Source organism: Argentina anserina, chromosome 1 (assembly GCF_933775445.1).
Source record: "Argentina anserina chromosome 1, drPotAnse1.1, whole genome shotgun sequence".
Taxonomy (NCBI): Eukaryota; Viridiplantae; Streptophyta; class Magnoliopsida; order Rosales; family Rosaceae; genus Argentina; species Argentina anserina.
In genome coordinates, this window is record NC_065872.1 from 10,448,689 (window position 1) to 10,472,152 (window position 23,464).

At 35.8% G+C, this 23,464-nt stretch overlaps 2 protein-coding genes and 2 non-coding genes across 8 annotated transcripts; all 4 read right to left on the reverse strand.

Moving 5' to 3' along the window:
* Window positions 1–306: 306 nt before the first annotated feature.
* Window positions 307–5,013, reverse strand: LOC126796230 (serine hydroxymethyltransferase, mitochondrial). 2 transcript variants are annotated; one of them, XM_050523001.1, is made up of 16 exons: window positions 4,726–5,011; window positions 4,561–4,611; window positions 4,357–4,443; window positions 4,025–4,146; window positions 3,856–3,932; window positions 3,399–3,523; window positions 3,220–3,312; window positions 2,812–2,904; window positions 2,416–2,613; window positions 2,169–2,273; window positions 1,858–1,923; window positions 1,650–1,727; window positions 1,323–1,434; window positions 1,028–1,138; window positions 726–891; window positions 307–444 (listed from the first exon to the last, which is right to left on the reverse strand). In XM_050523001.1, exons 1-15 carry the CDS (start codon window positions 4,813–4,815, stop codon window positions 746–748), a joined length of 1,554 nt encoding a protein of 517 aa, XP_050378958.1. In that variant the 5' UTR covers window positions 4,816–5,011; the 3' UTR covers window positions 307–444; window positions 726–745. The 2 variants fall into 2 exon arrangements, with proteins under 2 accessions (XP_050378958.1, XP_050378966.1); XM_050523009.1 differs by lacking the exon at window positions 307–444 and having other exon boundaries at window positions 474–891; window positions 4,726–5,013.
* Window positions 5,014–13,083: 8,070 nt separating this feature from the next.
* TRNAN-GUU (transfer RNA asparagine (anticodon GUU)) lies at window positions 13,084–13,157 on the reverse strand. The gene has a single exon. It is a non-coding gene; the product is annotated as a tRNA-Asn (tRNA).
* Window positions 13,158–13,220: 63 nt separating this feature from the next.
* Window positions 13,221–13,293, reverse strand: TRNAF-GAA (transfer RNA phenylalanine (anticodon GAA)). The gene has a single exon. It is a non-coding gene; the product is annotated as a tRNA-Phe (tRNA).
* A 3,396-nt stretch (window positions 13,294–16,689) lies between these two features.
* On the reverse strand, window positions 16,690–23,027 carry LOC126796245 (MADS-box transcription factor 23-like). 4 transcript variants are annotated; one of them, XR_007672333.1, is made up of 9 exons: window positions 22,904–23,027; window positions 22,546–22,760; window positions 21,423–21,501; window positions 18,047–18,108; window positions 17,696–17,795; window positions 17,504–17,545; window positions 17,354–17,395; window positions 17,010–17,213; window positions 16,690–16,889 (listed from the first exon to the last, which is right to left on the reverse strand). XR_007672333.1 is itself a non-coding variant. In XM_050523029.1 (9 exons), the coding sequence occupies exons 2-8, from the start codon at window positions 22,725–22,727 to the stop codon at window positions 17,042–17,044; spliced, it is 633 nt and encodes a 210-aa protein (XP_050378986.1). In that variant the 5' UTR covers window positions 22,728–22,760; window positions 22,904–23,027; the 3' UTR covers window positions 16,690–16,889; window positions 17,010–17,041. The 4 variants fall into 4 exon arrangements, 2 of the variants coding, with proteins under 2 accessions (XP_050378986.1, XP_050378976.1); XR_007672332.1 differs by having other exon boundaries at window positions 16,690–16,892; XM_050523029.1 differs by having other exon boundaries at window positions 17,010–17,167.
* Between the last annotated feature and the right edge of the window lie 437 nt (window positions 23,028–23,464).

Sequence of the window (23,464 nt, forward strand, 5' to 3'; positions counted from 1 at the left end):
TTTTTTTTTAAATGGGGTCAATAAATAGTATTTAACCTAATGAGAAGGCCCATTACCATTTGATTTAGTAGCACCAGTCTCTCTTCATTACGAGAGAAGTCGTGACTCGTGAGTTCGACTCGCTACAGATTAAGCGATTTGTAAAATTGAACTAGGTATGATAGTTTCTCCTTATATTTGAATTGCAGTAAAGCTTATATGTTATGATGTGGTAAATTTACTCATTGGACAACATGAGTTTTTCATGCTGAGAGTACTTTTCATCTTTAGCATTTCAATTAAGGCATGTTTATTGCATTGTAAATCCTCAAAGTGATACATTTATGTACATTCATCAGGGTATGCTGAATTCAGATAAATTATAGCTCGATGGAGCTCCATCTTGACATGAACCTTCTCCTTTCTCATTCGAGAAAACTCTGATGATGCCTGCACCATACACGCCTGTTCCACAAACCACATAACTACATAAGCGTCCAGCTAGTCGAATAGAGCTAGTATTACAAAGCAATTGGTCTTTAATTTCGAAGATAATACAGTGTACAATTCTCAGCATCTGTTTCTTGCATTGTAATAATTTGTTTAGCTTCTTTCGGGATGTAGGTTTTCAATTTACAAACAACTCAATTGAAAGTTCAACACCTCAAAAGGTTCATCTGACACCTCAAAAGCTTCCTCTGGCAATACATAAGACTTGAAGCTAGAGTATATAGGTGATCCCATACCTAACACAACATGATTTCTTTCAGTTCTTGTACTTCATGCTTTCCTTCTCAAACCCAATTGTAGGAAATTGCTTGGCATACTCCTCGACATCATGGCGGAGCTTTGCTATTTCAGACTGAAAATGAGGGGCAGGCAATGCTGCCAAGAAGTCCTTCAACTTTGTTCCTGGCATGCAGTAAATGAAGAAATGTAATTCAATGATATCATAGTAGTGCCGCCAACTATGATAAACAGGGCATGAACATTAACAAAAGCTTTGGCCAGAAGATATTTATATCATGATATTAAAGATGGTAGGTACCTTTGGCTTCCGCCTTGACCTTCACCGCCAACTTCACAGCGGCATCAAAGAAATCCGCAACTTTAGCGAAATCCTCCTCAACAAATCCCCTAGAAGTAAGAGCCGGAGTTCCTGACGTAGCAGTACAAACCAAGAAGAATGAGAAATTTGAAATGTCTAATATAAGAGTATGAAAAGGATCGGAGTACAAGAGATTGAAAATGCTTATACTGAGAATTATTGAAATGTTTCAGACCTGGTAAGTGAAAAAATAACGGGGCCAAATAAGGAGCACAAGAAGCATGAGAAAGCTTACCCATCCTGATGCCACCAGGAACCATGGCAGACACATCTCCGGGAACAGTGTTTTTGTTGGCTGCAATGTGTACAGCTTCCAACACCTTTTCAACCCTGGAGCCGTCAATACCCTGAGATTTTTCAAAAATAATTGTGTCGGCAGATCTTTATGGGAGAGATAACTACATGCTACACTAAACTACTGACACTAAGATTACATCCCCGTTCCCTACCCAAATATCAGATTTGCATTAACATAACTACACAAACAAATTATAGGAACCCAGAAGCTTCTTTCTCTAGTATTATAAGGAAAACAATTAACAGAAATTACTGTAGCAGTTACCTTGTTCTTCAAATTCACCAAAACTAAATGGTTCTCAGTTCCGCCAGAAACAAGTTCATAGCCCTTCTCATTCAATGACTGCATGTTTCAACAGTTTTACCGATTAGAATTCTGGAATAAATCTTGGAAACATGTTGGATTCTGTTTCCTTCTATCCTTTTCTTTTTCCTTTATAAAAAAATTATATATTAGGGTAGTAAATTTATACCTGTGCAAATCTTGCGCAGTTACTGAGAACTTGTTCTTGATAGGCCTTGTACTCTGGAGTAGTAGCCTGCATATTGCACGAGACACGAAAGATATGAACAATTGAAAACCAGCATCATAGGGGTGGAAAAGAAGCGGTGAGACTCAAAATCTTTGTCAATACAAACCATTCTCAACGGTTAATACAAACCATTCATACTATATATCACTCATTGCATAAATGAATGACAGCATTCCAGTAGCAGTGGCAGCGGAAGACTTGTAAAATAAATATAAAAATGTGATGGAGCTGATCTTAAACCACACACCTACCTGTTTCAGTGCAACTGCTAAACCAGTGATGGTGTGGTTGTGAGGACCACCCTGAAGCCCAGGAAAGACAGCTTGATTGATTTTGTCTTCGAAGTCGTAAAACACCTTTAGGACAGTTAAAACATTTGATTAACTGTTTAAATTATATACAAAACAGGGTGCAACAGAAAATGCCCTATATATGAGCGACGGTGCAGTGTACTAGGAAAGTCTAAATAAACTTTGAATTGTGATCTTGAAAACTCACTTCTTTCCCTTGTTTGTTGGTCTCTTTCAGACCCTTCCTGAAGAAAATCATGGCACCGCGAGGGCCACGAAGTGACTTGTGTGTTGTGGTGGTCACTACATCTGCATAATCAAAAGGAGATGGGATGACACCAGCTGCAACCAACCCACTGATATGTGCCATATCTGCTAACAAGATAGCTTTTTGTTTGTCGCATACCTGAAAATTACATGAGATGTAAATCTTGGTTACATAAAATGATAGTACTCAAAGCCAAAGATGGACTCAGTGTAAATTGGGAGATTGCAGTTGAAGAAATTAGAACTTGGGTCATTTTGTTTGTCTCCATGGCATTCAAAAGCTTAAGCTGTTAGAATTTGGGACACTATTACTATAGATCAATCCATATGAGTTTACCTTGCGAATACGTGCATAATCATACAGACGTGCATAAGCACTAGCACCAGCAACTATTAATTTTGGCCTGAAGAGAGTGGCGCTTTTCTCCAACTGCAAGTCATTGTTAATAATGTCAAATAAAGCTTCTACTAGGATAGGTATCAGAAACAAAAATCGGCTGTTTCTACATTACTGTTGTTTAAATCATCCAATTTTGATTAAAACAACGGTAATAGTTTAGTCTTTTAGAATATAAGAACTACCAAGTTTTGATTTGCGACATGCTATAGTTTGTTGCTCTTCTATAGTCCTCTTTTGTGCAATAGGAGCATCCACACATCATGGCATTTTAACGAGCATTATGCTGACTAAAGGACACAAGACCACAATGCAAGAATCATTTGTAATCACAAATCTCCAAGCTACCTGGTCGTAGTCAATGTAGCCAGTACTCTCGTCCAATCTGTATGGCATTGTCTCAAAAAATATTGACACAGCTGATATCTTTTTGGTGTCAGTCTGCACGTTGACAATAAAACAGATGAATATCGATCACGAACTGATATTAGTCAAAGAAGAAACCATAAAATAGATATATTAAGTACCTGATAACCATGAGAAAGATGACCACCATGAGGAAGATCAAGAGCCATGATTCTATCATGAGGTTTCAACAATGCAGTGTAAACATGAAAATTAGCTGGAGACCCTGACAAAGGCTGCACATTGACTGCAATGCAGAGATGAAAATCATGTAAAGAAAAGCTTGTAGCTTCTGTTAACATGTATGTATGTTGGAGGTATAGTTTGAGCAACTATTATTCAAAGATATAGATGATTAATTATTGAACGGCTTAGATTCTGTTATAGTGCAGTGCTTCTAGTATACCAAGACAAATACGTCACACTACTAATCCTGATAGAGTTCTAGCTGTTAGTTGACTGGTTTATGAATATGAAGAGATGTTCCTGTCAAATGATGCAGAGATGCACTCATGCACATGTATGCTACTTTCATTATCATAAGAAATTTCCCAGGCGGTTCATTCCATTAGAGTTTACCTCCCCACTTTGCTGGATCCAGCCGAAAAGCTTCCAAAGCACGCTTCTGGCACAAGGTTTCTGCCATGTCAATGAACCTGAAAATGCAGGAGTTTATTGTTAAATTTTCTCTTTTTCATGGTTCTTCACAATTTCACATAACGGAAATGGTTGACAAGAGTTCACATACTCATTTCCTCCATAGTATCTTGCCCCAGGATATCCTTCACTGTATTTATTGGTCATGACTGAACCAACTGCTTGCATCACAGACACTGATGTGAAGTTCTCGGAAGGTATCAGTTCTAGACCCTTTAAAATTTGACAAGGAATTCAAGTTAGAGAACACAACATTTATTCAAGTTAGAAACTTTTATGCAAAAATGAACCAGAAAAACAATCTTGAGTTATTCCAGATTTTCTTAGCAATAACTTAGTAGATTAAGCGGGTATTCAAAGGGATGCACATCAATCACTATGAACCCAAAAAAAATACTGTATTTCATCATAACAAAGTCACACCTTCCATTGCCTGGCTTTCTCGTGCTCAATGATGTCAGCAATCTCAGGATCCACAACCTCCAATGGAGCATTCAATTGCTTAGGCCACTGCAAGACAACAGCTTTTACTATGTCTCAGCATGTATCATCAAAACCCAATAACAGAACAAACTCTCAAAGCATGCAAGTCTAAATCTTTCTAAAACCCGGTGTATAAGAACTTACACTGACACCGTTCTTCTCCTTGTCATAGACAGCTTCACTGGGCAAAGATGACTGTCAGAAAAAATAGAACACATAAATACATAAAGGGTTCGTTCAGTGATGAAAATTCTCATGCATTGAAACCTTAGAACAACAGAATAGAGATATGAGAATTAGAAAAAGGACCATGTAATAGTGAGAGGTAGCATTGAAGAGAGGACGAATGGGCTTGTCCACAGAAGAGGAAAGCCTGCGAAGGGCCAATGCCAGTGCCATGGTTCTTCTGGGTTCAGTTTCAGCTTCAGTTTCAGTTGAGTGAGATTTTCGTGGTATAAAGACTACTCTTTTTTTTTTTTATCTTGTGTTCCGGTTTTGTCTTTGTCCTCCTGCTACTAGGTGTTAAGAGTTGAGGTTTCATAATCACTGATATGGTGACACCAAAACCATCACCATGAAAGGCCTATCCGGAAGTTCTCATTTCTTAGCCACAAAGGGACTCTCTCATAGATATGGCATGATCGGTTTTGGGGTATTCTGTGAGACTAATTTGGCCACCGAAGCTTTAGAAAGGTTTTCTATGGAGCATTTTGGTACAAGTCGTACGTCGTTGTCATTGAGTCGGGTTTAACCTTGAGTTCGGGGTAAACATTATTGTTTTCAAAGGTAATTTATAGGCTCCGAGCTGAAGAGAAATATAAGGTCAAGGTCATCCTTTCTCAAAAAATAAAAAATATATATAAATAATACCAATTTAGTGTGTCAAAATATAACCCAAGAGTAGGGCTGTAAGTAGGCTCGAGCCGCTCGTGTTCGGCTCGATTTTAACTCGTTCAAATCGAACTTATAAAGCTAAATGAGCCAAGTTTAAACTCAATATTAAGCCCAACTTTGAAAATGAGTCGAGCTTGAACAACAAGTATTCAGCTCGTTCGACTCGTTTAGCTCGCGAGCTAGCTCGAACTCGTTAAAAGCTCGGCTCGTTTATTAAGCTTGACTTAATAACTTTTATAATATATATATATAGTATAATTTTTATATGAGAAATAATATTAAAAATGTATTATAAATAATAACTAAATGAAACTATAATCTTATTGTACACTATATAAATAGTGTTTACTAGGAGCCATAATTCGATCAGTTTCATAAAATTTTCACCACCCCAAATGGCCAAATCCTAAATAAACAAACAACTCTCATCGTCAATTCATCATGGAGCCGTAAACAGGTACTCTACTATTCTCTTCTTTCTTAATTAAAAGAGATTTTATATGATGCTATGACATCAAATTTTGAATTTTATTTTAAATTTTTTAATTTTAAAATATTAATTTCAAATGATTCAAGCCTGCCGGAGCCCAGCTCAAGCTTTTTCAAGCCAAGCCGAGCTTGAACATGAAGGGAAAAATCAAATTTTAGCCCGGCTCAAACTCGATCGAATGAAAACAAGCCAAACTTGAACAATCTAGTACTCGGCTCGGCTCGGCCCATTTACACCCTTACCCAAGAGTTACAAATAGTCATTTGGCTTGGAGATGGTCTTATATATAACTATTTGGAGATGGTCCAAGCCAAATGACTATTTGTAACTCTTGGGTTATATTTTTACACATTAAATTGGTATTATTTATCGATTTGACATCAACCGTCTCCAACCCAAATGTGCTATAATGTAGCCCTTTAATATATTTTTTTAATGTGTTATGTATCTTTTTATTTCTATTTATATACTCTAATGATTAGATACCACTTTGTAAACCAAAATAGGTGTGCAATCACATAAATAACCTTAAACCATAGGATAATTCAAAACAACTTTTAATATATAAAGATTATAACAGTAAATAACAAAATAATTATAATTGAAAAGAAAAAATTAAAAAACTGGCGGATAACTTCCCTATAACTATCCACAATCCCACATTCTATTTTTCCTTCACCAAAATGAAAAATAAAAAAAAAATCAAAGAAACTCATACACATGCATTGCACCATCGCATGTGTGTAATGACTAGTTCATTCAACAAAATGCACGGATTTGAAATAACTTTGCTACCCTAGTTATCATTTAATTATAAATTTACTCTTATAAATGATAAATTTAATAACATGAAAACTTAACTAATTTAAGTTTCATAAATTATATTTAGTTTTTCAAAAATACTATTACTCATAATTATTTAGTGTACAAGTCGATATATCCGAATAATAGTTATTTGTATGTATTTTTAATTATACTTATTTCCGAAACCAAAATTGGAAATTATTCGTTCTATTTTAAATGTATTGTAGGAGAATTACTCTCTGTAATATTCTGATATATATTGTCCTAATTAGTATATGTTAGTCTATGTAAGGAAAAATATATAATCTCTTATTCTACGGGATACTCAATGTAATGCATATATATATAAGACCTCCTTATCAATGAATAAAGATGATGTTTCTCCCTATTTTGATGTGTATTATATTCTTCTGTAACATGTTATCAGCACGTAGTTTTAACACTAAGTTCCTAGGTCTAGAACCCTAAATTTCAGGAAAAAAATCCCTCATATCATGAACAAAAACAATTCAGCAGAGAACGAAAGAAAAAAAAAAGCAGAAATCGAATTCGTTCTTGGGCACCCAGAAATTCGTTCTTGGGCACCCAGAAATTCGTTCTGGGCACCTAGAAAATTCGTTATGGGCACCCTTCCTTCTCCAATCTGCAACAGTGCCGATCTCCAGACCGGACTTGCAAGCCCAGCCCTGCGAAGTGGCGGCACATGCGCATGTTCATTGAACCCCTACAACGCGCAACCCAAGCATCGCCATAATCGACGACCCTTGTTGCAGCAACTGCTCGGTTTGTCGACCTTCATCTGGTGCCGACTTTTTCTGCTCAGTTCGGTGTCTTAAGAAGGTCGCTTTTTTCGACGATATCCTCCGGCACTCCCCAAGCGGCCCCTAGTCTCGGGAGCCCAGAACGTTGGCTACAAAACTCGACCTGGATTGCAGGGTCCAGCTGGTCGGTGCTTTCTTACCCGACCCACTGCAAAGAAGGTCTTACCTCTTTTGGTAAAAAGTCAACGGTAATTTTTGAAACCTACCGTACTGTAAATCATATTTACTATTTTAATAATTTACTGTTTTACGAAAAAAAAAATTAATAGTAAATCAGTAAGTTCATATGTATATAGATATATGGTGAATTTTAACTAACCATGTGATTTTGTTTTCCATGAAATTAATCGCGAAACGATACAAAATGCAACTGTGAGAGTCACTTCGCCGCATATTTGTGGAAATATGGAATCAAGCATGATCGTGGAAATCAAGCAAGAACAACACTTATGCATTGTTTATTTGGCAAAAAAATAAGTATGTTTTAATTAGCGCTGCTGCTTTCATGCAAATTTAAATTCCTCAAACTTGTAGCTACACACAACCTTGTAATATGTTAATGCAACGAATATGTGGCACTCCCAGCCGCAATTTGTAATATTGCTTGTCAAGACATATAAAAATTTGTAATATTGCTTTTGGTAATTAAAACTTGTAGCCATTGTGTGGTATAAACGACAATTTCCATCACAAATTTTAATTACCAAAAGCAATATGTTAATGCAATGTAACACATTACATACTACATGACACTACCTACATAAGCCCACGGTTTTAATTGTGGCATTTGTAAGGCTTACATGATCTTTTAAGCATTGATTTATGTCTTGTTATGACATGGTTCCACCTTATTTTGGTGATGATTTATAGTGTTACACGCTATGTAATGTACTCTATATTCCACCGGTTCAAAATATGGTGATGTTTTTCACAAAGTTCGAATTGAACTAACACTTGTACAAGATTAAGGGAGTGGCAAATTATAACAGGTTCGCGAGTCACGGCTTTGGCAGTATCGCCAAGATGTTTTGTCCGTCGTCCGGTTTTACCCCTAATGACATCAACAATTGGGCTCAGCCCCTAGGCCATTGGCAGCTCCCCGTGCAGCCTCCTCACGAACTTTTAGCCTTTTTTTTGCTCTATTTTTTTACGTCGGCAACCTTTTTTGGTATGTCTAGGCAACACCGATCCTTGTATTTGGATCTATGGTGTATATTCATGATATTTGCATGTCAAAATCACTCGTGAATGACATTTGAGGGTCTAAAACCCTTAAGTAACGTTAAAACGGTCATTTGGAACTATACCAGTGTACTTGCCAAGCTTTATATTGTGATGTTTATATGTCTTGACCTATGACTACTTGTCTCCATATTCTTGGTTATGAATATGTTAAAGAGACGTTGAGTGCATAGCTAAATGAAAGCTATTAATGGATTTAGTTATTAATCCATTGTGACTACAATGATTAGATCATCACAATAGAATCAAGGAGTGATTTAGTGCTCAAGTTTAAATGCCTTATGGCGTTATTGATTCAAGTCACATGCTTTTATGCATCAAGAGAGCAATTGAACCTAAGAATTGGTTTTGTCATAGTAGTTGTCTACGTTGCTGAATTAACAACGAAACCATGATTCATAACAATGAATCGATGACTCATATAGGCTTTTTTTTATAGTAAAGATGTATACATATCAATATAATTTCTCCAAAGTAATGGAGACGTAATCTATGCGTTAATAAGTGCATAAGCCCCTCTATGATCCTTCATCGACTATACTCAATCTCTAAGTCTATTCTTTAGTAAAATTTATGAGTGACATATACCCTCCTACGCTAAAGAGAATATGACATAAGATGAAAGCCGGAATTGGCTTATCATGATTCACTTTGAGGATAAAATATATTGTGGTGATACGTATATCATAGTTAAACTCAAACCATAACACTTAGATTTTATGGAGCACCCAAACAATGACAAAAGTTGAAAGAGCCTAAAATTTCAGAATTTACATATTGCGAACTTGTTAGTTTCCCCGTCGTTAGGGGGAGAGAATACAAGTTTGTTCAAGTTAAACAACTTAGTTTTGTCGTGGTTTGTCCCACTACGCCTCATCATATTCCTAATAGTCATACAAATGGAAGTAACGAGATTAGAGATACATGCTGCAACTATGCCTAAAGAATTGATGTCTGACAGATGGACATGTAGTCACTCTTTGTTGGTGACGTGGTGACTCCACAAATGTGGTATATGGTGTCACTAGGCCATGGCTCTTACGAAAGTATAGAGAGACCACTTGGTTCGATAATACTTGTTGATTGCGAGTTATGACACAACTTGATCTATGATCAATGATACTCACTCGTATGTTTTCTTGGATGATGGTTTTCATTGGGGGACACCTCAATGTCAATACCAATCCAAAAAGAGATCTCGAAAAATGACGATGTTGAAAAAGTTTGATGTCGAACCATACATGCATACTCTGTTGAAATAAAATTTCAACATTGTATATAAGCTTACATAGACAATGCTATCTGGCAGAAATTGATGGTGATGATCGACCTACGTCACCACCACAACCTCCCGGAAAGTCATAGGATCCAGGTTTAACAAAAAGATAGGTCATTGGTCAGGTAATGCCAACATCACACATGTAAATTCTACCGGTTATACCTTTGTTAGACGTAGTGAGAAATAGAAGAGTTTAGACTCACCTTATGGCGCAAACTCTTTGACAAAACGCCCTGGAACCAAATATGAAGCGATTTGTTATCATAATACCTTGTCAGTTAGGTGGTTTCCAAAACAACTGAATTTGCAGCTTGTAGTCACATATCATCTCTATTGGAACTAAGTTAAGAGATGTAGATAAAGATCCTGAATGGTTGGTTTTAACCCAATTCAAGTGCCTCCAGACCATGAAGCGCGATAACTTGATTAAGGTAAGGATATTAAAATGAAATGTGATGGATCTTGATGAACTAAGAGTCAAATGCTGTAATTCTAAAGCTCATTGCTAAAAACTCAGGGCTCACCACCTTGACCATCTAATCAGGTTTATTAGACTGGATAATGCAGGAGAATTCACTTCGAAATTTTTTTATTGCATGGCGGGATAGATGTTGAACATCCCGTAACCCTATGTTCATTATGTAGAATAGATGAGCATGAGCGACAATTAAACAGTTTCAGCTTATAGCTAGAGCCCTCGTTACACATAAGTAATTTACCCATAACTCTATGGGTATATGCAATATTGCATGCAGTTGTACTTAGAATGAAAAGATCTTGAGAATACTAGGTCTCGAAAGTGATGACCGTTATTGCTGATGTTATTCATCTATTGGCTAAAGGTAGTAAGGACGTTAAACTAATGTCTACGTGTATTTCATGAATCAGTCAAAATCATGAGAATACATGTTTCCGCCGTATGACCGACGATAAGTCTTAAGATATAAAACTCTCCATATATAAGTACGATATATGTATACATATACTTGTTGTAATATATTTGACTCAACATCTCATTCGGTTTAAATTCATAAGGCCAAAATTATGGCTAAGTGCGCCCACACATATGTCAGTGCTTGATCACAGCACGCTATGACGTTAAATCCTATATCCCAACACAATGACACTTTAATGAAGCGATGTCATAATCTGCCCAGATTCGTATGTCAACTTCCACTGGATCTATAGAGCATCTCACTCGTTGGCAAAATGGTGAATTTTCTACCATTTGAAAGCTCTGTGTCTACTTTCCAGGGATACCAACCATTTGACAGTATCTATTATATTGAGTGAGTTATAACTGTTTTAGTAAAATATGACGGATATGTCCGGATCCTGCAGCTGAGTCCAATTCGACAGAGTTTTGTGATCAGCTCAAAACGAATTATGTTGTGAACCACATATCACTGGAAATCTACGGGTGTCTACTTTCCAGAAACTTTTTACAGTTCATCCATACCTATTGTATCGAAGTATTTATGACTGTTTTAAGTGCGTGAAGGTCATACCACGCGTGAATCTGTTTTCAGCGTGTACATGTTTGATTTAAGAATGTTTGGCGTGATTTGATATATTCAAATCATTGACCCATTGCTACTTTTGAAAAATGTGAAGAGTGTTCATAAACAAGGAGTTACCGATCATGGGGAGTCTACACCACATGTTCTCTTCAACTGTAGTTAGTGCATTGTACTCCTTTTCCCTTCGACCAAGATTTTATTGTACTTAAGAGGTTTTGTTTTGCTTGGCAAAATTTTTACCGAGGCAACGGTTATACACCATGATACATTAGAAGCACAATACAAGGAGGAGTGTTGTATGAGAATTACTCTCCATAATTTTTCCGGTGTATCTTGTCCTAATTAGTATAGGTTAGTCTAGATAAGGAATGATATATAATCCCTTATTCTATAAGATATTCAATGTAATGTCTATATAAAAGGTATTATTATTAATGAATAAAGATGATGTTTCTCTCTATTTTGATGCGTATTACATTCTTATGTAACACAATGATTATTATTTATCACTTTTATTTATAATTTAGTTAAAATTATTATTTTTAATAAGTAATTATTTTTTGTTGGTTCATTAAAAAGTATTAGTTTTTATATATGTAGTAGTGTTGTTGAATATTTAAAAAGTTATTACACTAAAAAATACATGTTTAATTCGAGTTTAATTTTGTAGTATATTATTTCAATAAAGAAAAATATAATTTTCTTTTCAAATAATGAAATATAATATATTCACTAAACAATATTGTTATGTATTTATGAAATTATTCACTAAAATAACAATAACAAATAGTTTTTGAGATCGAACCCACGTGGGCTAGTGTGCCACAAAAGTGTGCCAGAAACCCGAAAGGGCTGAAATCAGCCATTTTTAGGCTATTTGTGACACACTAGGCCATCGGTTGGAGACGAAGTGTGCTACAAGTTGGATATGACCTAATTTTACTCGTGTTTGGTCAGTCTTTAAGTCTCGTGTGTGTGGCAGTTCAACCAACCCAAACAAAGAAACTAATTCAGATTTAATTCTCTAGAAAGAACAATAATAGAACTTATCAAAGAAAACAACATAAATAAAAACATATCAAAGAAAAATTGAACGCTAAATGGAGGGTTCAAACCTCCAACATTAATTAGAAGTGATTTGATTGTAACATAACCGTGTTCGTAGTTTTTGTTCAAGATGATTAAATAAAATAGAAATTCAAGCAAACATTAAATAATAATAAAAATAAAACGTCGTGCTCTACTCAAAGTTGAGTTGAATGGATGACCAAACCAAACATAAATTTAGAGTTTGATTTACATCCGTTGGGCATCTCTTAGTGAGCTGGGCAAAAAATAAGTTGACTAAATTACTGGTATGTTTGGTTAGTTAGTCTTAAAGTCTCATGTGGCCGTTCCTCTATTAACAGAAAAATCTAAACAAACATTTTGTTAATAGAGTAAAATTGCTTGATGAACATCTAGCTCGAACTCTCAGTAAAGAATCTGTTATTATGAACGTACTCGGTTGTCAAATGAGAAGAGCCTAAAAAAGAATATTTACCAAACATACTTTTGTAAGTGGACACCCTAAAATATAGCAAGGAAAAAATAAAAATAAAATCATGAAAAATTTGACGCTAGAAGGAGGGTTCGAACCTCCGACCTTGTGGTTAACAGCCACACGCTCTAACCAACTGAGCTATTCCAGCTCGTGGTAGTAATGTATTAGTTGTCTACTTGTTCGTAAGAACTACCAAAAAGTTCAAAACATATGCGGTGAAGGTGGATCGAACACCTGACCTTCAGATCTTCAGTCTGACGCTCTCCCAACTGAGCTATCCCCGCAGCTGTCAACTAATTCTTATTAAAAAATATATATCAAAATTATGTCTGCTGCCACACTGTTCCTCTGCTTCTGATCTCTTCTCGTAGAAATTACAGAACCACGACAAGTTCCAAGTCCCCACAAGTTTTGGTGGCGGTGGATCTGAAATCAATTCAGAATACACATGCCTAACCCTAATAATTTCTCTCTTTCTTATCTTGGAAAGGATCCGGGTCCGTCAACAGTTCCCTTTAATCATTTTGCTTCTTGAATTTGTCTCCGAGACGATCATTGCTAAGTGCTATGTGCTTAATGTCTTGGTTCTTTGCTTTCCTTCTGCTCATATTGATCTCATCAACTGAGTCATTATACATTTTCATAGATATGATATTAGCATATATTACACATAGAATAACCGTATGTCATGTGATATTTGACATGTTGAAATTTCAAAACCCTTCTGCTCATATTTGGCGTTCTAGTCCAAGAAATCATGAAGTTGGCTTGTGGATTTCGTGGTCTTTCGACATGTTTTAATTTTAGAAGCAAACTTCGTTGCTGATCGATCACTTAGCTGATTTAAGTTTTCATTAACTCCAGTTGCTTGTTTGGTTTCATTGCCTTCTCCTATGTCAACGTCCTAATCGGATCAGCTGGAAGAGTGTAGTTATTAAAAGGATTTTCGTGGTAGTTTTGTTTCTGGTTATATTTGTACAATCGAAAAAAAAAGTGATATTGGAGTTCCAGTCATTCCTACTTGATCGTTTAGCAAGAAATTAAGAAAAATAACGTTGAGTTATCTCATAGATAAAAAAAATAACAATTGAATATATCATCGGCCTCATCTCAAGTGTCAACTGATATGGAGCACATTTAATAAAACATTTTTATCGAGTGGTGTACGTATATATGTATATCACATAAGATAGACAAGTAAAACTGGCTCTAGCTGGTTGTAAAAAAGTTAAGGGCAAAAGTTAATCGATCACCTTTGACCAAGTTTGTTTGTAAAGTTAATCGATCACCTAGTATTTACCACGGGTCTAGATTTTGTATATGCTTATAAATTCTTGAATGTAAACTTTTATGGAGTTTTACTCGAAATTTAACAAACTGAAGGCAACGAACAAGATTGTTTGCAGGGTCAGCAACGCCCCATCTGGCATAGCTGCCAGATCTGGCACAATTTTGACTCATGAATCATGAAACATTGACACCCAATTTAATCACTGGATTCTTTTCCGGTCCATATGTCTGTATTTGTTGAGAACAAGTACAAACGAAGAGAATACATACAGATCGAGCTGCTACCAATCTAGATCCTTAGGATGAGCAATTACAATAAATCCCATAAAGAGATTGTTTAATTAGCAGTTCAATAGAGATATGCTGATGTCCTATGATTAAGCTATATAATTGCATATACACAAAATCAATATATCTAATCAATACAGTAGAGGAATTAGAGGAAATCACAGTTATTGCTTATCAAACTTATATCCATGTTTGTGAAGAGAAAGAAAATAAAGGTAAGTTTGAAGCTTTGATAGATACAACATCCCTAATATAAGCTTTGATAAATAACATTTTACGTTTTTTGATACTATAACATTTTACGTTGATCATGTTTAATATAAGCCTTCTTCTCATATACAAGCTTAGAGTCAAATAACCCACCAAACAATTATTCTAGGACAAATTGGTATGAATATGCTTTTGGAACATGTGAGGTTTTTGTCTGTCTCTACAATGTTCTATCATTTTCATGCTCGAAACTTGTATAAGGCCCACGAAACTGGTGGTAATTGAATAAATTGATAACATTTTATGTTGATCATTCTTAATATAATCAGCACCTACATATAGATATACATGTAGCATCATCTTCCCCCAACTCATAACATTGTCCAGGCTCTAGTAGTACTTGCAACTCGCAAGTCGCAACAGCTGCAAACCTATATCCATCGACAACTAGCCTGCAGTTTAGTACTTTAAACTACTCAATGGAGGGGGATCTCCCTCCTCGGCGATCGACTTACCTTCCGGGGTGCATGATGTCGCCGTCGTGCTTCCTGGGACACGAAGAAATGGGATACACGCGCATGGAGAGCTATGGAGAGAACAAGAGAAGCTGGAGATGGCGAAACTTTCTTAGGAGATTGATGAGCGATAGGCGCAGAAGCCGAAGCATGTACGGATCCAGCAGAGCTGTGTCGTTTCAGTATGATGCGGTGAGCTATTCACAGAACTTCGACGAGGGGCGTCACTTGCATGAAGAGCCTCCGCGCCGTTCACAAGTGCTTAACAATGTCAGATGGGATGGTGATCTAGATCGATGATGTTTCGGTGACCAGCTACGTACGCTAGCCTGCTGTGTAAGTCTTGAATCTAAAATTCATGAACATTTTGCTCAAATTTATCTAGATCTGTAGTAATCTGAGTGTTGTGGTTCCTCTCTCCTGCCAGTCGACAATGGACATATTGCCTATTTTGTTTCCCGTCTTATTATTCATATGATGGCTGGTAGTACCAGTTTAAACGTTAATTTTTCAAGGAGAAATTCAGATGTTCCTACAGGTAAGTTTTAACTTCTAACTACGTTAATTTTAGTCGAAGACTCATAGCTAGGTTTCAATCTCTTTCATTAGTGAGCAAAAGTTTTTGACGACCATCTCACATATATGTACTTTCTAAAGTAAACCGATTACAAGTGAAGTCAGAGTTTACGAGAAAAGACTGTACATTGTTGGCCAGATCTTAAACTTGACCACTAAACTTCTAAACTGAGTCTTAACAATTTAGTGGCCAGGTGTTAGACTGCTCTTACCTGTCTCTGTTTCCGTTTGGTTGTTATTGCCAAGAAAGAAGATAGAACTAACTTTTGAGCGGTTTTCGATCGGAATAACACATTTTCCATATATAGGAAAATGTAAGTTAGAACTATGGAAAATGTAAGTTAGAACTGTTGGTGTATCTTCCTTGGTTTCTGCTCCATGACAGTAAATCAGTATGGACTTCGACTTGTCACATTCATGTGGATATGTCTTCTTGTTTCGATTGTTCATAGAAAGATCTCTGATAAACTATAGAACAAGATTGATTTATATCCTCTGCTCAAAATTACTTGTAGAGCTCTGCATATGATGTAACGGCCTCCCTTCTAGCATTTGTTTTTAGCAATAGAACCTTATTTGATTCAAAAAAAAAAGATTCATTTTGTATGTCATCTGCAGATTATATGGTCGTAACAAAAAGTGTTGTAAATTGTAATTAAGAAAAGAAAAGAACCATACATGGGCTAGACAACGGCCATAACATACAACCAACCCAAAGGACCAACCGGCCAAATGACGAGCTAGACTGCTAGAGCAATAATTTATTTGTAGCTAAAACTATCATTTTTGCTTGCTAATGACTTAAACTTGTTAAACAAATATAGTGAAACATATCAGTATTATAAGTTTCGTTGAGCTGTTCTACTTGTTCATCTCATAAATAAATAAAGATCGAAAATCACCCTTCTGTACTTGCTTGGGTCATAAGGTATGCTATTTATTAGGGCAAGCGACCGGTTAGCATTTGTCCAAAACCCTCACGCACTTCTTTGATATATAGACTGCTGCAGAGTTTCATAGCCATATTTCAGATAAAAATTTAACCAAATTCAGATGAATAACTCTCATAGCACTCTAAAAAAAATTGAAAAAATAAATAAAAGAAGAACAATTTTATATACCCCGCCATTTCTGTTGCTCTTCCCTGTGCCTCTTAAGTTTGTTGGTCAGCACCGCTTAGCTGAAGTTGGAGGGGGAGATGCGAGTCCTCACTTGTGCTTATACCAAAGGAACTACACCAATTTCCACTTTCGAGATTCAGTGCGCTTGTGCCGAAAGCCTGTTATCAGAAGCCTTATAAGTAATATGCCTTCTTTTTGTTGTACCTTTTTCAAATAAGGTAATGAAGGTTATGATGAGGCCTCATAATATCTCAAATTTACCGTTTTATGTTCATGTTCTAATTAAAAGAGAATATTCTTGCTGAATTCCAATCTTTCTTCAAAACTGAAGGTTTATCAATTACCTTCTTGTACAGCTCTAAATTTTGTTGATGAATAAAATTACCCTGAAGGAACAGAGGAAACAGAAATTAATAGTGATAAAGATTACAGTAACACATGGTAGGAACTTGGAAGTGTAGCAAGAAAAAACTAAATGTGTTCCAGGACAAAACCTGTTTATTCAGGCCTTCAATTTCATTAGTTAATATTCTTTCCTGCAAGAGATTAAATTCATGTTATTTGTCAGATAGACTTTCACTGTACTGAAAACCAAGAATTTTACCTGATTAATTGAGCGACACATCCGGATTGCAAATAAAGAAAAGGATATGAAATTATATAGAGAGTGAAGCCTTTGAACAGACCTTTTTCAAACGAATACCCTGCAGACTCATTTCTAATTGATTTTCTAGACCCTTTAGCTCGTTAAAACTCAAACCACAAAGCTGTTCTCCCATGAACTGCCTGTCACAGATATCAGAATCTGAATTACTCTAATACATAATCTACTACATTGAAGCTAAGATAAGCATCTTGGATCAAATGCTCACTTTTATCTTGCACCTGGTCAGTTGTATCTTTTGTTAAGCGAACTAGCAGTTAATGGAACTTACGCTCAATGATAACAATTTAAATCCGATACATATGCACATCATTGTCATGTGTATTTTCAAATACAATTGTAAACTTTTTAAAATGAAGGACAAAGACTGTACCGATGGGTTTCTCGCAAGTTCTGCAGTTGCTCCCTTAGGAGTGTGACTTCCCTTTGCCAAAACTAGCATGTGTGATAACCCAAGTTATATGCAACATTTATCATAAAAAAAAGTTACATGCAACTTTTGAATATTGAATCAAGATATCTCTCTGAATGAACAGAAATGAAGTTCTTTTATAAATATACCAGAAGCATGACTGAAGAAATACCTTTAAACCAGCTAATAAAAGAAATTTGATTTGGTAACACTGTAACAGCTATCCAGCTCCCTTGCATGGTTGCAAATATAATCCATCGGGAACTCAAGTCCTCTCATCAAGATCGTGTAATTAATTTCATATTTTTTTAGATTAGTAATTTTCGCATATATGGCTGCAAGTTTGATTTTGGTTTAGCAGATTGTTCGAACTGATTCCACCAGTACATCTTAATCAAGACAAACGAACCATCATATAATGGAATTATGTTACTTCAATATTACATCATCAGGACTTTGTTTCAGAAGATAACATTCATGTACAGCTCACATTTGTGGCATCTGAAAATTCAAAGAGTGGAACTACAACTAAACGAGCTTTAATTCTTCATGGTGGGAATGAATACTTAACATGAAGTGTATTTGGTGTTCCAATGTTAGGACTAAGGACACAACTGCATTACCGCATATATATCTATGTAGTCAATTGAGAAATATTTCAGCTCTTATATATCATATAAAAGATGCATGTTTTTTCTTGGAACACAGCCAATTGTACCAAGCTGATAACTGACACTTTTGTAATTAATCGACACTTTTGATCAGTGCCGAGGAAACTGATACTAATATGTTATATTTTCTCGGATTCATGCCTGATGGTGAAGTAGAATGTGAGCTTTTCTGATATCCATAAATTTTTGAAATGTCAAAGAAGTTATGAAATACATATGTACAAGATTCAGAAAAACTTAAATCTACAGGCCAGGTTCACATAATTCCATTAAAGAATAGTTCGTTTGACTTGCTTGAGCAGGACTCTAGAATATTGTATTACGTACTCTTTTCTTCGTTCATGATCCAGGAAGTACAAGCAACCATGGGCAACTGGATTTCTTTTCTATAGGAACCTGACGATAGACATCAGTGTTGAATATTTAGAATCATATGCATGACGTACAGGATTTTTTTTTCCAGTTTGGTAAGGCAAGAAGGTTTAATCCCAGTATCTCACAGGTCTTTAAGATAATGTTTTCAATGTTGAGGTAGATACAAGCTACAGGGAGATGAAGCATAATGTTTTTTAATGTTTTCAACCTCAGTTTGATGCAAGGTAGTTTTAAGATGGAAGAATCAATTTTACCTGACATTTATTTATTTTCTTTATTTAGGTTACACAGGAGGCACATGGGCCCAGCAAAACAAACTAAGAGCAAACTTCATTTTGTATAATCACATTTCAAGACATTCTAAACATATAACTACTGCTAATACATTGGAGCCTCCGCGGAGGCCTCCGAACATTCAAAACCCTAGGTTTCAAGTTTGATGGCAGCGCTTTCTCCTCGGAGGTGCGACATCATGGTGGTGGCCAGGGCGGATCCAGCCCATGTGAGATTTCTGCCCAGAAAAAAAATCTAACTCTATATTAAAAAAACAATTAAACTAATCGATTGTACGAGGTCTCTCTCACTCTCTCTCAGACGTCTTTCTTTTGTTCTTCAGCTCTTCCCTCTACTCGACTACTTTTCTTTTAAATTATTCAAGCCCGTCACCACTACTCCCTGCCGCCGCGCTGCCGAAGGCCTGACCGCTCGAAGTTCTCTCTGCTCTCATCCACACTTCTACTGTTCTATTGTAGAACGACATGTTTAGCTCTTCTCCAATTCTCCTCTAAGTTCTTTTAAAATTGAATCAGATACTAATTAAAATAATTAAATACTGATTATTGAATGATTAGATACTGAAATTTAGTGAGTATACGAGTTTTTTTCACTTTGTTGGTTAAACAGATCTTATTGGAAATTTGGAATATGATTATATGAAATTGGGTGTTAGTATATTAGTCTTGTTACTGTCTTACTGAATGGCTGAATAAGATTATGATCAGAGATTGAGTATTTTATTTGCTTATTTTGGGTTTGTTAAGATTGTAGGGAATTAGTGTTGATATATGAGTGTGTTATTTAAACTATCGATTTAGAATTATTGAAAATTTGGTGGTATGGTAGAGAATGGTCGAATGAGAGATTGAGTATCTGCCTATTTGGGTTTGTTTGTTAGTTAAGAACTTAAGATTATAGGGAATTAGGGAATGGTATGAATATTTAGGTTTAATTTACCTTTAATTATATGAACTTCATACACTCTATGTTGTAAACCTGAAAATTTTTTTTTACCTTCGGCCAAAGTTGTAGTCCACCCCATAAAATCCTATGTCCGCCCTTGAAATTAGCCTAGGTAACATTTTAATCCTGGATCCACCACTGGTGGTGGCAGCTTGTCTGCGGAGGGGGCTGGTCCTGTGGATAGCATTGTGGGATTGTTTTCTCTCGACAACTCTTGTTGCTTCGAAGGTTATCGTCTTTGTGTGAGGTTGAGGATTGGCTTTGGTGGTTGGCCTTCAACGGTGATTCAATCTTTCGATTGAATTCGGTGAGGCAGATTTGGTGCTGCACCTTTCTCCTTTGGTATGTTTCTCGTGTTCGTCTCAATCAGATATGAGGGTGTGGCAGGCTTGTCCTCGGAGTCTAGTTATCTTGAAGGAGGATGGAGCTGCAGCGGTGGGAGCAACTCCGGCTGCCGGAGGCTGTGAGGAGGTCCTCGGTCTGGTTTTGGTTCTGGGCTTTTTGGCCTAGGCCTGAGATCATGCTTGGGTCCTATTTTGGCTTGGGCCCTTGGGCTTGAGCAGCTTAGTCTTTATTTTTCAAAATAAGTTGAGGTAGTTTTGACGTAGTTTCGAAGTTTATCTTAACAACGTAATTTGGTTACTGGTTCTTGTGTTCTTGACTTTTTTTTCCTAAGGTTTGTATTGCTTTAGGCAAAGCTATGTTTTGACTTAGGTTTGCCTATCATGACTCACTTTTGACGTAGCCGGGGATCTCCGGTAGGTCATGCTGATAATGTAATATTCTTCATACATTAATGGAATGTGACGTTTCCGATTATTCAAAAAAAAAAAAACTAAGAGAACAAACTAGGGAACAATTCCAGTTTTTCTATGTCTAGATTAGCAAAATCATCCGTATAAGTAGAATGACATTTATTTTAAGTTCAATTAAATAGGCAAAATAAGAAAAAGAAACATCAAAGGAATAGTATATGCATGTTATGCTAGAATAATTGTTGAAGAGAAGTTAAATCACTTAAATCAGTTAAATGAGTGGTAGATTGAGAAGACCTTCATTTCTGATGCTGGATTAAGAAGTTGCTGGTGTCCCTCCTTGGTTTTGTTATATCTCTCTAGGACTGATTTCATGCTGGGGGAAGGACATGAAATAATCAGATGTTGCACAGTACATTATTACCAAAAAACATTAGAAGAAAAAGTTTCGAGAACTTCTGAGAAAATTGATACAAACTCAAAGCCAAGGTAGTACACACTGTACACTACGTATACCTATACGTACTACTCTTGCGTTTCGCAAATGTTAGTATTATTGAGGCTCTCTAAAACACTTCATAAATTGCAACCGTAAATTGACTAAAGGGATTGGATATGTGCTAAATCCCAAATATATATATATATATATATACGGTTCATATTTAGAGTCAAGTTTCACTTTGGAATTACTGAGTTGAGTTTTAATTTTGGCACATTTTTTCGGTTAATTTTTTTCTACTTTAAGTGATTTAATATTTAGTTATGTTATTTAAGATCATCTCTACAAAGTTTCATCTAATTCGACAATGGTTTGAGCTTTTAAAATTGAGACTGATATATTAAAATTGGATCATAATATATATTTGTATGTATGTAACTAAATGTTCTTCATGATTTTGTTATTGCCTTTGAGGCTTTAAATTATATATAATCACTTCAATCTATTATATATAACCGGGCATGATAATATTCAAAATAGATTTTGGCTTTTGAAAATGCATAACATTATTTTTGGCTGAATATATATAAGCCAATTGTGATTTAAACTGTGTAACATATATCATTTTACTGCTGATCTTAAAGCCATAATCCTCTCTTTTGTTTCTTAGATGAAACAGCTTGCGCATGCACAGTTCAAAGATATTTACCATTCCCAAACATTAATATATGCACAATACATCACATCCTGTATATATGTGCATGACATATATAGACAAAAAATTATCAGACATAACAAATATATATACATAGCTGGTGCAAGATCTTCAAAATATAGAAAGAATAGGGAAGTATGTAATCCAAGAAAGCAGGTAATTAAACTAGCTGCAGTAACAAGAACCAAAGGGTCGGATCGATCGCGATATTCATAACGATCAAAGAATTTTATTCTTTCTCATAAAAAAATATTAATTGGGCAAACCTGTTGCTTGCATATTCATAAAGCTTCCCAGTTCTTGAGAAGATGAGAATTCCAACTTCTGCATCACATAAAATCGCCAACTCTTTCGCCTTCTTAATCAAACCCTTCCGACGCTTTGAGAAAGTCACTTGCCTGCTAGTACAATTATCAATCTTTCGGATCTCAATCTTGCCCCTTCCCATATCCCTTCTGTTGATTCTGCTTCTTCAAGCTTTCTGCAAAAATAAAAAGAAGTAATATAAAAAATAGAAATCTAGCTAGCTTGATGAATAGTAAAACTATTGTTAGCGTAAGGATTAAGAATATAATTAAGAAGAAACTAAAGCAGTGCATTCAACCAAAGAACTGTAGTACTTACGGTACTGATTGATCCACGGGTCGTAAGCAGCTAGCAAGCTTAGATTGTTTTGAGACTTGACTCACGATCTATGAGCTTTTATATAAACGAAAAGGTACGTGGTTCCTGAAACCCAATTGATTTTTAAATAATGAGGTGATAAACTTAATTAGCAGCCTGGCTTGCACTATGTTTAATTAAGTACTAAAGAATTACTATAATTATATATATGGGCAGCCATATATAGTGCCATGGATCCTTGTCTGCTCTATGCTCATGCAGTCATTGGCCATATTGGTCTATGACGCGTATGCGTATTGTTAATGACATAGAGTTTGAGTTAGCAGCTTAGCTTGAAAACCAATTAATAGGCTACAAATGAACAAGTTGTAGAGTGGAGTATAGAAAAGAAATAATAATATTATATATATATATATATATCTGAAATGAAGAACAGAAATCATGCAGGAACATGTTTACTTGAAGTCCCAATTACTCGCACTCACGCGTGAAGAATTAATCAAAATTTAGCAGCAGTAGATGGTTGATCTTCGCACGCACGCTTTTATCTAGCTCATAGGC

Bases quoted from the DNA above. Each gene is read 5' to 3' on its own strand.
- LOC126796245 (XM_050523029.1), bottom strand. From the start codon at position 22,727: ATGGGAAGGGGCAAGATTGAGATCCGAAAGATTGATAATTGTACTAGC. The intron at 18,109-21,422 runs GTCTTCTCAATC...CACACATGCTAG, and splicing joins ATCCAGCATCAGAAATGAAG to TTTTGGCAAAGGGAAGTCAC. The intron at 17,796-18,046 runs GTACAGTCTTTG...TATCTGTGACAG, and splicing joins AACTTGCGAGAAACCCATCG to GCAGTTCATGGGAGAACAGC.
- LOC126796230 (XM_050523001.1), bottom strand. From the start codon at position 4,815: ATGGCACTGGCATTGGCCCTTCGCAGGCTTTCCTCTTCTGTGGACAAG. The intron at 4,612-4,725 runs GTCCTTTTTCTA...TTTTTCTGACAG, and splicing joins CTACCTCTCACTATTACATG to TCATCTTTGCCCAGTGAAGC. The intron at 3,933-4,024 runs GTATGTGAACTC...CTGCATTTTCAG, and splicing joins AGATACTATGGAGGAAATGA to GTTCATTGACATGGCAGAAA.